Below are 18495 nucleotides of genomic sequence, written 5' to 3' on the forward strand. Positions count from 1 at the left end.
GGCGGCATCAGAAGACGCATGGCTACATGTAGACGATGGCAACGGACATCTGAAATTTCAGCAACAATGATGCCACGACGAGTATTTTTTTCCAACGGAGTGAGGAGAAGGAGCCTGAACATCGTCGCGGTTTTGATCGGTGATTCCGTCACCATGTTAAATGCTAGCAAAAAAACTACTTTGCATCCTTTACCTAGAAGCTTCATTGATTAGAATTCTTGAATAACCTCAAATTTTCAAAAAACCATTTCACCTTCCTTTTAACTGCGCACTCATTGTCGATAGTTGATGGAAGGCCCAATGTTATAGTCATGGCGGCACCGCCACTTAGAACGGCACCGCTTCTGGGGAGTGTCGGTAGCGGATGGAAGAGCCGATGCCACTTACACCTAGTTTCTCTTTGGCTCTGTCTGACGCATTTGGCTTGACTGCCAGCCACATTTTACCGGTTTCAATGCAGTGCTTTGTCAAACATCATTTGTGCTCCGGGGATGGTAAGTGTGAACTTCAGCACTCACTCACAGCTGCATTCAAGATGACAGTCATTCTTTATGCTGAAGAAGCGAACAACTGCGCGCTGGGTTGCAAGTTCAACACTTCAAAACGGGTGATGCAGGTGTGGCTGCTGCAGCAAGGCAAAATTTTCAGCTTTTCCACATGGTGTCATGGTGCAGTTGTTTGCAAAGTGGGAGATTTCGCTAGACGTTGATTTTAGAACGACATGATGTGGGACCACAGCAGCGATGAGGACGGCAACATTAGTGAGGACAAAGGCGCAAGTGTAAATGAGTAGCCCCCAGAGACTAACATGTTTTCATTTTCGAATGTGCCCACGGGCAAGCCCTTCTTCTTCTTCTTTTTTTCCTGACATGGGTTATAAGAAGCAGGGGGGGGGGTTGACTCACAATCGTATAAATACGGTAATTTCGAGGACCTGCCATGTGGAATAAGCTGATGCTGCCAATATACCAAAGAAGGTCGCGCCAATATGCTACACAAGAAATACGAGCAGGCTCCAGCTCTTCAAGTTCTCAAACAGCCCACTTACTAACAAGTCTCACTGATATTCTGCTGTCCCCTCCCCATGTTCTAGTGAGCCTTATTACTGATATGCTACCTGTGGCATGAAGCAAGCTGCAAGCAGAGCTGTCACTTCAGCCACATTATTTGAAAACAAGAGGCAGGTAAGAAACAAAGACAGAAAACAGTAGATAACATGACTGAAAAAAAAACGGGACAACAGAAGAAAGCTCATTAGATGCAATGCTGAAACAAATGGCATACTTTTCTTACAAAAGTTCATAATACGTACCTCTTTGTTGGTTTTGTGTCTTCCGTGACCAGTGATTGCACCAAAGATGACATATCTATCAAGGAGCACAGGACAATGTCAATGAGATCAAACAGTGAATGGCAGAATACTTGCTAAGATCAAATAAATGCATATTATGGAACAATCTGTCAGCTGTCACTCTCTGAACAAATATTTCCCCCACAAGGGTTAGAAAGCCTTTCCTAACATTTTTGAGTATCAACAGCAGGAATATAGGATGTGATTAGAAATGATACAATGAACATTCTTTTATCAAGAAACACAAGCACCCTGAGAAAAATTGCTTCACTCAACTGTTTTTGCCGAGCTGCGAATACATGAATGGAACCATGTTGGTGTGCAATCGAGGGTTGTCCCAGCAGCAGCTGATCACAACTGTCTTTCCTTCGAGAGATTGCCACTGCTCAGGGATCTGGAAAAAAATAACATCAATAATGAATGGGTTAATCTTTCAAACACCACAGCAATGTCTTTCTCATGCCTTCCGAAAGGTGAACAAATGAGTGCCATTACAACAGTCAGCACAGATACAAGTTGTGCATTTGGATGGCAGTTGCACAACACCAATCACAACTATGGCGAAATGCACAGCACATCAGAAAATCGTTGCGACAGTTAAGGAGTCATCTCTGCTGACATAAAATTGCCCAGAAGGTTTTCAGAAAACACCACGAACTAGCCTTGGTAGCAGTTAAGCTAGAAATCCGCATCTAAGACATTTATGGCATGAATGCATTTAGTGTTTCATAAAAGACACACGACTAATCTGAGTGCAAATGTTTGATCAAAAATCACCTTACAATGACTGCAATGCAGTGGACATTGTCACACAATATCATATCAGATTCTACAGAATCACCCTTTCCAAGAACTACTGAATAAAAAATTGTTTGTAAACTACCTCAAGGTACCAGGAGAATACGTTCCATTTATCAGAAGCTCCATTTACCGACAGAATAAACAGACTGGCACATTACAAGCATGAACATTATTGCACGAAGCAATGGATATGAATATTTTTTACAAAGTGCAGCAAATGAAAGAAAAGGAAAAAATTGTCAGTTGTATGATCACCCTTTCTATTCGCAAAATACAGTGAAAATAGCCACTTATTCAGCAGTGAAAAAAAGATTTTAAATTAGGTTGCTTGTTCAGCTCACCTGGCGGTCCCTGACGAGAGAGACAGCCTGCAGGCACAGTTCTGGAAGATGGCTGGGTAAATTGAGCCGTTTGAAGTACCACACCTGCATCATGCAAGTACACCAGTCAGTTTAAGATACAGCACTAGTACACTGCCAATAATCAAGCCTTGTCCACAGCATACCGAAATTCTTTGCAAGAAAAAACACAATGTGAGCCACACTGGGGGGCTCTCACCCAGCCACACCACTTGTTACTTTGCGATGAAGTAACGATGAAGCGCATTCAAGAAAATAATGTGACGATTTGCATACTGCAGCCAAAAGAATTTGGCTACAGCCAAGAAAAATGTAGAGAGGAACAAGACTTCACAGCCACTACAGTCGCTTAGCAATTTCTCAGATTTTAAGACGATTTAACATTTAAAGATTGGGCAGTCTGAAAAGTTTAACTGATTTGGAAAAGTCTCTTTACTTCAATGCCCATGTGCCAAGCAGCCTGCAAGCAGACTTCTCACAGCAGCAGCTTCCTGGGAATTTTGACATTTCCATGTGTTCACACTATTTTGGACTTCTGTGTGTCACATACCCAGACAACAGCAAGGCAGCCATTTTCAAGAGCTCAGTATTTGATGGCTGTACTGTTGTTATAACGTCATCAACATGAGCTCGTATGTAAGGTGACAAAGTAGAGGAGCAAAAGTAAACATGCCACTGTAGGCCCTGCATCAAGCATACCACACAGAAGGCATAAAATGGAATACAATAAAACCTTTTTGATACGTTCTTTCTTAATTACGGGAAAAAACGTATTATCTGGGAAAACGTATGATTCAAATCACCTGTTTTTGAGAAATGTAAATGGTGAATGAGGTAAAAAATATTTATTGACAATTTCACTTTATAAAAATGTCGATTGGCATTTCTTGGCGCAAGAGCTGAACAGATCCTATTCCAGAGCTCGCTGAACTCAGTCCGCGTTTGCGTTTTCCTTTTCGCGGAAGGAAATTCGTAACGCATCCGGTCCGTCATTGGCAGTGATGAAAGTAACCAAAATCTCTTCGTCATCTTCAGATGCTTCGCCCCTTTGCACCCAAGTATTGTGAAAAAGCCACCGCGGCGGATGATTGTCGCAGTGTTTTTGCTTTTTAAGCTGCGTTCCCCAGACCCGCCCCGTTCGTATATGAGCGCATCGCTGGAGTTCGTAGAAGCTTCGCCTTTTTTACCTTATGCACTGCTAAGAAACCTCAACGTTTCTCCTCTTCATGTCGCGTCCCCGCAGAAACGGCCGTCGCGAATGCTAGCGCGTGGTGTGTATTTTTGTTCTTGGTGATAATAATGATGCTTCGCCTCGTTGCATCGAGGCGTTGCAGAGAAGCCACAACGGAGGGTGACTGCCGCAAAAAAAGAAACGTTGCGTGCCCACTCATTCGGCCCACTTGTATGTTTATCTGCAGTTGATGAATAAACGTACTATAAAACCACAATCTGACCAAGTTTTGAACGCAGCTGCCGGGAAATTGTGTTTTCCGGGAAAGTATTAACCAGGAAAAGTCAAGTGTAACTATATGGGGCATTTTTAATGTCCGCGATTTTGAGCGTACGAACTGGGAATGTTTCAACAAGGTCTTACTGTATATGAGATAATGAAAACAATAACACGCAACCACCAACATGCTTAAAGGCAAGCGCTCTGCTGACGTTGGTTTCCATAATTACACTTCGTGCAGCTTGTGACTAAAGACCAATCTTGAAATGGCAATAAAACATTGTTTACAGTTTGTGAAGGCTCAAATAATATGGGCGGGACTATGAAACGTTTTGTTGCAAGTGTTCGACCTTTACTCTGCAGTGCACTACAAATTTCGTCCAGTGATGGCTCCAGCATTGCAATATGCTCCCCATGAACTTTGCTGCTTCCTCTTTGTGCATTTCAAACTGAAGGACTGGGCTCAGAATAGCCCCACAAATGGTAACTACAATAAAATTTCACATGTTGGAAGATACATGGCAATATACCACATGAACAAGCATGTGCAATGCAGTCATACATGCCGACCAGTGGAAAGTGCCACTACGAGTGGCTTGATGCCTTTAGGTCTGACCTCCACTTTAGCGCAACTAATTTTTAATGCAAAAGCACTAATCCGGAGGTTGAGAGCCTAGCAAAATGGTCTATTATTGACATATGTCCACACAGAAAAAAAGAGACATGAAAAAGAAGTCACATCAATATCCATGACTGGGAGTCGAACCCACGGCAGAGAACACATCAGCTTCAAAGGCCGCAGCATGAGACCACTAGGCTATCACCGCAGCCGAACACGCACCGTGTTAAACTGCAGCACACTCTCGCATAGAGTGTCGTCTTCATCAACTTCCATATGCTCTGTCCGGTGGAACTGCCCACTCGTCACCTTCTATGTAGCACAAATCCATGCTTTCAAACTGATTCGAATGTAATAAACATTCTCTGTAGTTTTTAATCTCCCTTGGAAGTCTGAATGCATGAAGTTCCTGGTACAAACAACACAATGTTATGGCTATCGATGGCAATACAGTGGAAAGTGTAAATAGAGCCTGAAAATTGTGAGGACACGCCCCCATCCATACCCTTGGCTTTGCTTCTTCGTGATATTGTCCTCCCTAGTTACCATAACTAACAAGGGAGGACGCCAGCATCATAGCGACACTAGTGCCAACAGATGGCACGATTGTTGCAGGCACAGGGAAGACAGCTTCTTTAGCCTTGGGAACTCGTTGTGTGCGGACATTTCGGTGCAGTGCTTCGCTCTCCGCCGTTGGACAAGGTCCCATGGAAACAAATCCTGTGATCTTGTCTCAGCCGGCCTCAAAGTATCTTCCCTGCCCTAGAGTGGGTGAACATTCGCTTGTAACATTGCTAGTGAGTCGGACAACTGCGATTTCTTAGCATATTTTGTTGCCGCAGCAGTAAATGCCGTTTTACATCAGCCACTGTGTTGTTCCTATGTTCCCAAAGAGCAAGGCCCGCCGTGGACGGCGTGCTCTCGGTAGCGCATGCGATCACAGGATGGGGTTGGTGGTTTGGAAAGCCAGACGCGGTTAAGCATGGTGAACACCTTTATGCCCCAATTTCAACACCACAAAATACAAGCAATCAAGCTCAATTATACGCTGATTCTATAAGAATGTGTGAGTGATGGTGCTGCGCATCATTTTGAAAAATCATGCAAGCCTGAGATTCTACCCCCCAAAAAATTGTTGGCAAATGCATCCTACGGAGGAGACACTGAGTGGCTTCACCTCACGGGAAGTAATAGAAGTAGACATGACAAACAGTTCTTTGTATGAAAGTGCACCATAAAATGAGAGGGAGAGGTGTAAGTAGAGTCACACGTGCCAAATTCCAGTAGAGGATGGGGTGGTGGTCAACAAAGCCAGCGCTGAGCAGGCAGTCGTCGCCCTCGTGCTCCAGCAAGTTCTCCACTTCCTTGCGAAGCACCAGCGGGCTCAGGTACGGCACCGTCATGGGTTCTAATGACACGGACGGCCCCAGGGACAAGCTGAGCCGGGATGGGCTTGCTGCGAGCACATGTAGAAAGATGGATGTGTAAACAAACACTGCAAACAACCATAAATAGGGAGAGAGAAGAACGCAGAGAAGACAAAAGGTGAACGAAACCTGTTCTATCTCCTCTTTCATTTCTTCAGGTGATGGAGTATCAAAGTCCACAAAGGAATGAAAACTTGGCTTTCTGGTATGGTACAGCAGTAGCCCTATATAGATGCTTTGAGCAGCTCAAAACCAGTTGCATGCAGGAGTCATTTGGAGGCGGTAGCCAACCACACAAATGCTTTTTGTGTCTTTAACAGAGCCAGCTTTTAATACAACATATTTAAACAGCACAGAAAACGTACATGGACATTTCAAAATGCCACTAAGCAGTCTGTTTCGCCACTGATCTTATAAAACAGCTCAGCCCAAAAAGATTGCAATTTGTGGCACCAGTTCCAGCAATGACTGTACCTCTTTTTTTATGACTTACTTAGTTGTTCTGCTCATGCCTCAATGGTGGAGCTCCTGTCATAAATATTTTTGCCCTTCATAGTTCACATATGTCCACACAGTGAGCTGTCTGCATGAAACACGAGAAACTTTCCTGAAGCAAAAAGGTCACAGCCTCACCTGACCCCAACTTGAAGAGTGGAGTGGTACCAGCGGCACTTTGTGGGTCAAGCAACAGCTCAGCTGATCCCAGTCGACCTGTGGCTGTTCGCAACCCCAAGGGTGCATCTCCCACAGTGACACGGCGAGTGCGATGCTCAGCACGGTCGCTAATCTCATTAGAGCTCGACGACGGAGTTGCCTGCATTGCCGTTCCAAAGACTAGTTGTGAAATACACTGCCAACACTGAAAATGTAGCCGCCAATCTGTATGCAATCACAAATACACTATGCCATGTGACACAGAGCGCAGCAACAGTCAGCTGCAAAAGTATCTCCTCTGCAGTGCATACATGCAAACGGGAAAAGCATCCGAAAATGGCGACAGCGAAAATGGAGAGGCCCCATCCGCTGCCACCCTTACCACTGCTGACGCGGATATGTTGCTAACTTTATTTCTCACTAAGGACAATTCAAATATGCCAGACATCTACAACCAACATAAATGTTCTGCAGATCTTGTGCTCACAAGCCCTAACCCACCTTTATGGTAGAAGTGTCAGTAAATTCCTTTGCACTTCATTCTTAAGCCATATATTTCAATATCGTACTGGTCTTAAACCATGCATTTTCCCAGATAATATGCTCCTTCCCCCTAATTCTTACTTGTATTTTATAGAAAACATATCAAAAAAGTTTTACTGCGAGGAGCCTGGTCTTGGAAAAAAAAAACATGTTATTAATGAAGTCACAGTTAAGAAATCTTCAGGGAACATGTATTTTTGTGTGCCAATTCTAAATATATCATTTAATTTCATGTAAAACAATTCCTTGTGCACTTATGTTATTTTTATGCATGTATTTTGTGAAGAGAGATGAAAAAAATTTGCTGCGGGAAACTTGCTGAAATGTATGCCGTTGGGTTTTCTTGACACCAAGGAATGCATTCGTAAGGGTAAAATTGTCTTTCTGCCTATCATAGGACTTAAGTTATAGGGTTTTGAAGTTGTCGCTTCAGAAATGCGAAGAAAGGTGTGTATTCCTGCTTCTGAAGTGGCAGCTTCAGTACCCTATAACTCGAGTTCTATGATAGCTAGGATGATAATTTTACCCTTATTGCATTTCTTGGTATCAAGAGAGAATGGCTTACATTTCAGCAAGTTTCCTGCAAAAAAATTTTCTTCAAAGCTCTTCACAAAATACTTGCATAAGAATTTAAGAATTTCTTAAGAAATTGTTTTACACGATGTTAAATGACATAATTAGAATCAGCGTGCAAAAATACATGTTCCCTGAATATTTCATAATTATGACTACATAAATAAAATTTTCTTTTCAAGATTTCAAGACCAGGCTTTCCTCTTAAGTAGTCTGAGGAAAAAGAAAATTTGAATAAGTTTGTCCTAGCAAAATACGGTACTGCAGAGAGGGGATGACTAGGATGGGTTAGGCACATTGCAAGAGGAGTTAAGCACAGGTTAGGATCTAAACCAATAGTGCGGTTAAATTCAGTAGAGACAGACTCGACCTGCGTTGACATACAGAGTATTTTTCCATTCCAGTTCATTACGCTGTTCTGATTTTCATGAGATAGTAGACATATTAATGCATCATGTATGCATATCAATAAAAATGTCCATTAAGAGACAGCACTTCTCTTGTGCATATCTTCTAATTGTCTTTTGTCCCTAGCGCTGTTTTAAGCATTAAGACGAATCAGAACCAACTCGCTTCTTACAAGAACATAGCTGCTTGCTTATGGGATGACCTTTTAGAAGAGTGATGTGTTCTCACCGCCATGACGTTTTCATTGGCAGCAGCCAATGGGATGTCAACAGGGGCTGACAGAGCACGGCTGCTTGGGCTCGCCAGGTAAGAAGTTCCTGCCTGCCCAGGTGGGCTGCCGAGGGGAGACTCTGGACATGAGTCACCCACGCTGGGCCCATCCACTGCAAAGCGTGAGACAGAATACAGGGCAACTGTCTAAGTCAGTACCCTCGCTTTCCATGTGACACATGTTGGGTAAAAACCAACACACACCGTTTTCTAATGAGAATTCAACAAGTGAAGAACTAAGTGTAATGCAAAACGACGGTTCCCTCAAACAAATCTGTGCTTCCAAGATCACCTAAAAGTAGAGAGTTGTTCATAGGGTTGCACAAAGCCACTTCTTGAAGTGCTGCTAGTGAAGCCCAACTTAATCTAACCTAGCCTTGGTGTTGGTCTAACCTCTCGGTATAATTATTTACTCACAAGTGCTGCCATCAGCAGCTATAAAAATCTGACTAATTAAATTACTTCTTTATTAAAATTTACTACCAACTTCCACTACTGCTTGCACAAAGCCATTACAGATGCACTGACAGTTTGTGCCTTCTCCTGTAACTGGCTCCCTTACAACAGCGGTGAAGACAAACTGTCTAGGACAGGTTTCTCACTTATAGGTAATGTCTTGGCTTACCTAAGCTCTGTTCTCGGTAAAAATGACAGTCAAACCTCGACATTACAAACACAGCTAATACAAATTATTGGCTACATCGAACTCTCCTGATATATTTTAAATTAACACATGCAATCTTTACTTTATATATCGAACATGGCTGGCCACAGAACGAATACATCGAACTCCCCAGTGCCAAACTGTGCCCACTCAGATGGCAGGCTTTGCCGCACTAAACAAGTGACTGGTGGTGGTGCGGCAAGTGTTTGTGCCAAGTTCGCACTTTTATCTCGCACTAGTGTGCCTATATCTCGCACTCGCCAACAATACCACTAAAGATACAGCGGCATGGAGGGCTGGTAGCCAGGTGGTCAGCATGTGTTCACGCCCCTCGCACCTTTTGACAGCACCCCAGAAGTAGCAGCACGGACGGTTGCAGCCTTGCAGTAACCATCCTGCACTTGTCTACTGTACTGTCAGGTGGTGAAAACGGCAATAACGTTCGCCCTGACGTACCGTTTTCCACGTGACGCGGCTGTAATGCAGAGAAGCCACCCTAACTGGCGGCAGTTGCATGCTGGCGGTAACCAAACTGACGACCGGTTTTCTTGTGGCCTCCGGAATTGCCACAAGTGCCTTCGAAACAGTGCTAAAACTTTGGAAGAGGTTTCTCCCTACTCTCTCATAGCAATCACCTGAACTGCCGTTCCTTCAGTGAACAAATTGTGTTGCTCTTGCATGTGTCAACAGGACTTGTCGGGCTAGTTGGTTGATCATAATGCAAAAAAGACGAACTGCGCAACAAGAACACGGACGAAAGGGAGGCAGACACACGGTGTGTCTGCCTCCCTTTCGTCCGTGTTCTTGTTGCGCAGTTCGTCTTTTTTGCATTCTTGCATGTGTTTTTGACGAAATTTTATATTATGAATTTCAGCTATATCGAACTATTATCAGATTTTTAATGCGACACCATTAGGATGCCAATGAAGGCGAAAACTGTCTGGCGGCGTCAGTGTCTGTGTAAAGCCTCCACCTGTTAAGCGGTGTTTAGGGGGATTTGCCTCTCCACTTACCACCTGTCAACCGTACCCCTTTCCTCCTTTCCACCTGTATGGGAGAGGATGGTGGTGTTGGACGAAGAATGGCTCAGCAAAAACCAAAATGACTAAGAAAAAAATGATTTGGACAAAAGCAGGCCCAACTACAAAATTGACAGCCTCCCGAAGAACTATGTGTGCAAAAATGAGGCTTGCCGCTCGAGCTATTCCTCCTTGCAGTGCTTGGGAAGAGCAACCTAACAAGCTATCTGCAAGTGCAGTCGCGCATCGCTTAACAGCTGCGCCATTACATCAGTAGTGGTATGAAGACTCACCGTCAACTAACAATGTGACACATTTGGTTAGTTGCGTGGTTGGAATTGGAATGAAATCAGAACTGGAGTAGATAGGAGAGTGAAAGACAATAGACTCAGAATTTGAACAGAATCATAATTGGAACAGAATCAGAACTGGAATGATTAGTGAGTGGAAGAAGAACGCTATCGCATTTCCTACGCATCAATCCAATTGATTGCCCTTAAATTTTTAAACTGTTCGCTCTAACGAGGTTCAACTGTATTTGTAATCTTAGGACACTAATCTCTCAATCTAACTAGACTTCCCTTTAACCTTTGTAAAAACAGCGCAGCGACGACAGACACAGAGAAGACAGAAGAAGACGGACAAGCGCTGTCTTCTGTCTTCTCTGTGTCTGTCGTCGCTGCGCTGTTTTTACCACGGCTTAAAGATGCACCAACTAGCTCAGTTGTCGGTTCTTCTGCCCTTTAACCTGTGCCTTACCAGGATTCTTTTAGAAGCCTGCCATGTGTGCTTTACACTGTACAGCAAAAGCGATGCCCAGCTTTTTCCAATTATGCAATACAAGAGGTTCAATAGTTACCGCTTATACATAATATCTACTCTTCACAATCCCGTTTGATATCCAACGCCTTCGCCTGTATGTTATGTCTATCTTGATCCAGTTCTAAAAACAAGCTACCAAACTTCAACTGATGATTGGAGGAACTATAAAACTAACAGCACTTTGCCAGCTTAACCATCGCATCTTTTAACAGACTGAACAATGAGCACAGCTACTTCCTGCCTGAAAGAAAACTGTGCACGCATTTTAATACTCTATAACAGATGTGAAAGAAAAGAAAGAAAAAGAATGTACACTGCTGGGCACTCACCTGCATCTGGGCTTTCTTCAAGCAGCAGGAAGCCATCATTGCCGCTGTCAATGCTGTCTGGCCTGCTGGCATGGAAGTCTCCGCCTCGCGTGTCAGGAGTAATGGCCCGCCCTGCTGCGTTCTCTGGGCTGGGCTCTTTGGCCAGCGGGCTGCGTTCAGGGCTGAGCCGGGAGGACACACCAGCAGCACTAGGCAGGCTCTCTGTAGAGGGCGCCAGGCTACCACCAACTGGTGACTCTTCCACCCGGTAGTCCTGCCAGGCAAACCCAATTAATGTGAAACCATTGCAGCACTCCACAATACAGGGTCTGCCCCATTAAAACTGTGTGGTACTGCATAAGCTACAAGGCGAACTCAGGTGGTCACTATTGAGCAGCAGAGAGTACTTCCAGGTTTAAACAACTATCACACTGCTCATCAAACTTCACAAAGCAGCGATTCCACACTGCACTAACACAGTGTCACCTCCTTCAGTTGTCAGAAGCAGATGATGTACACCCTCATACATATGCCACAGAGGAACACTACATGGCGGTGTAAGGATGGCTTTACAGACTGGCTAGTGCCATTATTGGCATCCACAACACTGCACGGCAGGACTAAATATGTGGTTCCGATGGAAAATGAGAAGGTAGCCGGAAATGGATGTTCAATTATGCTAATTACAAAAGCAGGTTACAGCGGGCTTGAGAACTGTATCAAAAGCATAAAGTGACTTATTGTCACATGTATCTATGGTCACCAGCATGAGTGAAGTGCTTACCTTGATGCTTACAGTCAGAAGTGGAACAACTGTTCCATTGCAGATGTAGCATCTGGAAAAACAGGAGAAAATCGAAGCAATCAGTAATACAATTGGTCTTATTGAGCTACCATTCCAAATAAACAATAAACTGTCTATTTCAAAAAACGCGAAACCCTACCACATGCATTTTTACAAGCACATGCACACTGAACTTTCTCTTCCCCACAATAATTTTTCATAGAAAAATGGAACAAATGAAAGTGTATGTAAGATCAGTTGTTACGGCACGCTTTAAAGCAACCACCTCGAATGCCCCATCTTTAAGCTATCTATTACTGGTTCAGATGTCCTCAAAACAGAGGATCTGGCTGCCTTCATGGCCAAGGATACATTGAGAGAATGCAAGTCCACAGCAGCTTTGAGAGTAGTGGGAGTGACAGAGATGTACAGATTTCCTGATGCCTATTTCTCATCATGAGCATGAACTCAGGATTACAATTATTATTATTATTATTATAAGCAGAGTGAAAGCAACCAAACATGACCAAATATGTACAGTTGCAAGTAAAAAAGATTAGCACTAGTGATGTGACACCGCAGCAGAAGATAGCAATACTCGGCACTGCGGTTACAAACACGCCGCAATTTTCGCAGTGCAATTTTCGTCCCTCCAGTGACGTCATTCAGCAAACCTTTTTTACTCAAGACTGTACTCCAGGTTTAGCAGCTGAGATTCAGTACATGTCATTAATTAACTGTTGCACACAGATTAGAGACCAGTATGACTATTTGAAAAAATTTGTTGGTTTGGTTTGGGGTGGCAGCGCCGCCACCGCCACAGCGCTGCCGCGCTGAAGGCTCGAAATGCTACCGTAATGTAGCTTTTGCTACAAAAGAGGCACACAAGAAGCATGCCTAGCTATTATACGAGCCAAGCCCCTGTACACCCACCTAGTATTGAGGTTTGAGTCATCTGCTGACCAGCCATCCATAATCTCCTCATCGTACAGCAAGCACTTGCAAGTGTTGCACTGGGAGCAAGAGGTGATGGAAACCTCCAGTGCTACTCGGCTGGTGCTGCCACCACCCACTGCTGCTGGTAGAGCCATCTCAGAAGGTTCTGCAGGACGCAGTAGTGAGGGGCCACTAGCAACTGTGCTTCCTGTGAACAGATGCGGTAAACGTAACGTAAGTAGTCTATTTTTGAAAAAGCAGGGATGAAACCAAGACAAGTTGAACCCAGCAGTATTTGTAGTGCAGCTCAGACAATTTATAACATAACCATTTATATTGTATTACTGCGTAATGTCTTTTGTACCTCTGGTGTACCCCAGTTTCTGATGGAGAGTGGCAATGAGCTACAACAATTACTTAGCTGCACTGAGGAAGATGCAAGGTCATGTTCTGTGGATGAAAAAAACCAGTGTATCATATATATACTACAGTGTGTGACTCAGCTCCAACATAAGTCAGTGCCCCCAACTACCCCTAAACAGAGGATGTATCCTGCACCATACTCTTCAATAAGTAGTTCTTTGTAATCAAACACTCGCTGATCTTCCCTTCGCTGACTTCTCGCACAACTGACAACTTTTTATTGAGCGCTGTTGTGCCGGACGTTATTGCGCCTTTAAAGCTACAAAAGCCCTTAGCCCCCTAAAAGACACACTTTGTTTCGAAAATGGTACCAAAACAAACGATTCAGTACTCTTGTTGCCATTTGTCGGCAAACATAAAAAATGTTATGGGCGAGCCCCACTCGCCTCAAACCAGACACAGTAGGTCAGTTAACACATCATGAGCCAGAATTAACAGTCGGCTTATGATGAGGTTAAAGATAACCACCACACACCGTGCTAACAAGTACAACACAACCGATCTCAGCAGCCCCGCGAGCAGTGTTGTAGGACAAGGGTACAAATAAAAGTAATGCAAAGAAATAAGGAGCAAAAAGGAAACTATATGACTTAAACAAAATGCAAGAAACACAAATAACAAATCTCCTTTCTTCCAAAATTGTACTGCAATTCCAATATGGCAGCCAGCCTGAGAATTTATGCTAGGCCACATCAAAAGAAAGCAGAATAGCCCTTTTGAACTGCTTTAAATCAACGAATGCCACAGCAAATGAAACGTTAGCATAAGCAGAGACATTCAAACATAAGTCAAACATAAGGGAAAAAAACAAAGAAAATACTTTCACCATCCAGATAACCCACCTATCACACTGTCTGCCATGAGCAAGTTGTCTTCAGGGGCAAGCTCTTCCAAATTCTCATCTCCACCGTGCCCCATCAGCAGATCCATGCTTGCACGGCGACTCGATTCTAGTGACAATGAGCTCTCCTGGTCGTCGTCTTCAAGTAGCAGATGCTCATAACCACGGGGCAAAGAATATGCCGAACCTGTAAAAAACATACACTCACTTTCTCCTTCAACACCCAAGATATGCTTTTTATAGGCATATCCAGAGAAACAGAACTACACTGGAACAGAATGCTATGAAAACATTTTTTTGTAGCGATACTTGCTGGCTGTGCCATGGCTGGTCATGTGGTTGGTCACGCGGTGTGGAGCAGCTGCCTGTGGCGCGCCGCGCCGGTGAAACCGAGTGGAGGGGAGAGAGTGAATCCACTTCCAGGGACGAAGATGAAGGAACGCCCAGCGAAACGGAGCGGCGAAAAACTGACTTTGCAATTCGACTGAGCGAGTTCCATTCGACCAGCTGTAGGTATCACGTCACTCCAGGTTTAACTAGAGCTAAACCAGAGCCATTTTTTAAAATATTTTCAGCCATTGTGCTGCTTTTGAGCACGCTAGTTCATGAAGCAAGGTAAGGATAGGGTGCTCAGCAGGCTGATTGGTAGGGTTGTGCGAATACTGATACTTTCTAATACAAATATGAAGAAAAAAATCACCTCAAGTATCAAGTCAAATATTGAATATCCATTCAGTTGCAAAACTGCTTTATAAAAAGATAAATGTAAAAATATAGCTGTTCCTTTCTTTTTTTTCCAGAGCGATGTGTCTTTTTCGCAAAAGAATTTAAACACAACCATACCAACGCGACATTATGTATTAAGAACAAAAATGACGCACACAGAATGCATACTGATTGATTGGGCAGCATAACAGTATGCAACCAGTAATGTGGTCAAGCAAAATGAGTGACAAAATAAAATCGATGGACGAAGAATAGCCCCATGCGAAATTCCTCAAGTGGGCTTTTTCACATGACACGGTTGACCAAAATGAAATGGCGGAGCTCTCGCTCAAAGAGTGTGAAGATGAAAGGATAAGTCCCATGGGTGTGGCACTTTCATTTTGTGAGTAGACCCACGCGAGCAAATTTTAATACTAATAGAGAGCTTTCAATTACCCCAGCAACATAAGTTATCGCTGCAGTTGTATATGACGGAACAATGGCTACGCGTTGATAGCGAACATGCTGCGCAACTTCTTGTGCGATGCGATTGCACCAGAGGACAGCACCAGCTCAGAGTCGGAATACTCCGCAAGTGACGACTGAACGTAGAATGAATGCCGCTCTTTCCCCGATTGGTGTGTTTTTAACTAAAAAAAAAAAAAAATTCGCACATCGTGTGGATGGGCCGCAGCCCAAACACTGACCCTCAAATCTGGAAAAAAACTGCGGCCCTTACACGCGCTTATACGGTAAGTTGCTGCCTGCCAGGCGTGATATACATTTTTAAGATACGAGAAGTAAACCACAATCCACTCGAACCTGCATGCAAGGAAAGGTGTTGTTTCAATTCCTAGGCCACTTGCAAATGGAGCTAGTGTACTCCCCAGAGTGCCGTTCAAGTGCTTTAGATAAGTGCGTGAATGTCTGTGTGCATATGCCTGCCTCTTAAAAGAAAAGGCAGGAAACGTTTTAAACAGCAAGTGCAGACTTTCCCCAACTGGCTGCAACCTTGCATTCCTTCCGCAAATGACTTATGATCCTTCCACAAACACAACATCGACCACACGTGTTTCACACATCTACAACACTTGTGCAGGGCTGCACAATCAGACAGCCACACTGCTCATCACACAGCTAAACAAGTGGCAACATTAAAAAACGAAAAATGTGAATAGCTTCGTCAATAAATGCGTACAAAGCACCAGAAAAGCATGCCAAAGAAACAAGACCTCACAAACCTCTAGTTGGTGTGTTGGAGGCAGAAAGGGACTGCCTTATTTCTGTAAACTTGGAGGCCATGGAGGTTGCTGCCAGGCGTAGGCTGTCCACCAAATACTCTGAATGGCGACTTGACAGCCGTGACAGACCAAAGGTAGAAGACTGTGGTGACTGGCCACTTGTCAACGGAGGGGCCTCCCGTGAGCTTGGCGGGCACTGGGGTGAGTAGCGACGGCCTGGTGAGTATGGCAGCGTAGATGACCGTGACAGACCACGTGGATTGGACACAGCAGGGCCATCAGCAACCACAGTTGACTCCACTGGCACTGTTGCTTTGGTGTTGAGCACAGGTGGTGAATCCTGCAGCACGGACAAGTTTCAGCGTCTTTACAAGTAGTGAAGAAAAAAAACAGGGGGAGAAAAAACACTGTGGTAATAAAAGATGGAACTCGTCAGAAACATGCATTAGTCCCATAGGAAAGCTGGCAGTTTTATCATAAAGGCATGAATAAGTCTGAATGCTTAAATTCCAAAAATCTTGCTGGAAGCTGTCACTTTGCCTTTGGCCAGATAACAAGGTCATACAGCCGATTATGGTTTGGCTATATATTACATACAGTAGGTTTTTTTCTTAGAAAAATATTTCCATATAAAGTAGGGGCAAATTTCAGGAGAAATCAGGTCATGACCATAGAATCAGGAAGTTCACTCAGAATTCGGGAGTTTCCCAGGCAATTCAGAAGAGCTGGCAGGTATGTCTATAGCATTCTACTAGATACCACAGTTGTCTTTTTGAAGATCGAAAGGAACTATTTCGTACATTATGAGCATCACCAAAAATTGCAAGCGTCTGCTTTCCCTTACTGACCTGTTCCACAAGGGACTCCATCTGTGAAGATGACCTGGCTGGTGATGACCGGGCTGAGCTGGACTTGTGGTTGGCATGAAAGGTGGAGCTTCTTGTCACAGAGGCCATTTTTGAGCCCAGGGAGAACTTGCGTGTCTTGAGTCCCAGTGTGGACGAGAGGGAGGCGGCTGCCCCCGAGAAGTCCATCTGCTGCCAGGCATCCCTCAGGGGGCTCAGGGTGGAGCTGATGAATTCCTTGGACTGCTCCAGGGTGCGTGCTAGGTTGGCTGGTGAGTTCCCCGTCGAGAGGCGGTGCATTGAGGCCGGCCGCGGCCCGGTCCGCGGAGGGGTGGTAACTTCCGACTGGCTGCTCGGGACAGCATCCGTGGTGGGACTGGCAGCCACGCAGGTTTCTTCCTGTTGCTGCTCCTCTTCCTGTGGGGAACACAGCTGCAAAAACATGTGCCAAAGTGGCAGCTAAGTCCTGTGCCAAAGTGGCAGCTAAGTCCCCCCCCCCCCCCCTTGGGCCAGGTGTAACTGAACCAACCAGTTCGCTGCCCATGACATGCCATTTGCTTTGCAATAAAAATGACAAAATAAAACACAGAAAGAGCACACACCTTGGCAACAGGGCTCTCTGAAGGTGCCTCCGAAGTGACTGGTGTCTCAGCGAGGGCGGCCAGATGGGAGTCGCCTTGTCCCAAGGACGCGTCCTCCCCTCCACCCAGTGTCCAAGACCTGCCAAGCACACGCAGGTTTCTCCTTCTGTCCAGTCCGCAACAGTGAGGAAGCCAGCGGGGGTGGGAGATGTGCAGTGTGCAAAGCAGGGAGACAGAAAGCAGCCACATGAGAGAAGAGTGAGGTGGGCAGAAAAAGCAGTGCTACAGAACAGGGTGCGAGAGCGGCACGAGGGGCTGAGGCGCAAAATATGTGTGCAGAGGACTGGTGCAAAGAGTGGAATGCACAAACAGTGATTGCGCATGCATAGCAGAGAGAGAATGCAGGCCGAAAATGTGCCTTCAATGCTCAGGCCCAATAATGCTCTTCACTGAGGCTAAATCAACAACTAAATGAGTATTTCAAAAAAGAACTACCAGAAAACCTCAGTCTTGATTAAGCCAGTGACTGACCCTCAATTAATAGGGCCCTTTAATATGAAATGAAAAAGCAATGAATAAATACGAAGCAGATTTTGAATGCAAGCATCATCAGATGCTAGGGAATCAGATGTATGCAACTGCTTCTTCTAACGGCTGGTTCTTATCATATTCAAAATTTCAGTGCATGTAAACAGTTCTTACAGTAGTAACAAAATGAAAGAAGCATAAAATATCCCTAAACACAGAAAAGTGTTGCATCACACGGAACAGGACACCACACCAATGCGTACCGTTATCAGAAGGAGCACATTTCTGCCACAACTATCACAGTACATTCACCAAGTTAAAAGCAGATTTCAAATGACATGAT

At 44.5% G+C, this 18495-nt stretch overlaps 1 protein-coding gene across 6 annotated transcripts in view; it reads right to left on the bottom strand.

Moving 5' to 3' along the window:
* The window catches only part of Crag (DENN domain-containing protein Crag), a 57384-nt gene that overhangs the window by 4193 nt on the left and 34696 nt on the right, over window positions 1-18495 (bottom strand). For 3 of the 6 annotated variants that reach the window (XM_077658149.1, XM_077658145.1, XM_077658146.1), the window contains 13 exons: window positions 17646-17790; window positions 17047-17475; window positions 16199-16538; window positions 14254-14439; window positions 12986-13196; window positions 12053-12104; window positions 11290-11542; window positions 8414-8568; window positions 6641-6821; window positions 5855-6036; window positions 2494-2577; window positions 1628-1745; window positions 1313-1367 (listed from right to left, as the gene is read on the bottom strand). In XM_077658149.1, the coding sequence (XP_077514275.1) occupies window positions 1313-1367; window positions 1628-1745; window positions 2494-2577; window positions 5855-6036; window positions 6641-6821; window positions 8414-8568; window positions 11290-11542; window positions 12053-12104; window positions 12986-13196; window positions 14254-14439; window positions 16199-16538; window positions 17047-17475; window positions 17646-17790 (2391 nt within the window). The remainder of the gene's footprint in view (window positions 1-1312; window positions 1368-1627; window positions 1746-2493; window positions 2578-5854; window positions 6037-6640; window positions 6822-8413; window positions 8569-11289; window positions 11543-12052; window positions 12105-12985; window positions 13197-14253; window positions 14440-16198; window positions 16539-17046; window positions 17476-17645; window positions 17791-18495) is intronic. The other 3 variants (XM_077658150.1, XM_077658148.1, XM_077658147.1) reach the window with 3 other exon arrangements.

The sequence above is a fragment of the Amblyomma americanum genome, chromosome 3 (genome assembly GCF_052857255.1).
Source record: "Amblyomma americanum isolate KBUSLIRL-KWMA chromosome 3, ASM5285725v1, whole genome shotgun sequence".
Taxonomy (NCBI): domain Eukaryota; kingdom Metazoa; phylum Arthropoda; class Arachnida; order Ixodida; family Ixodidae; genus Amblyomma; species Amblyomma americanum.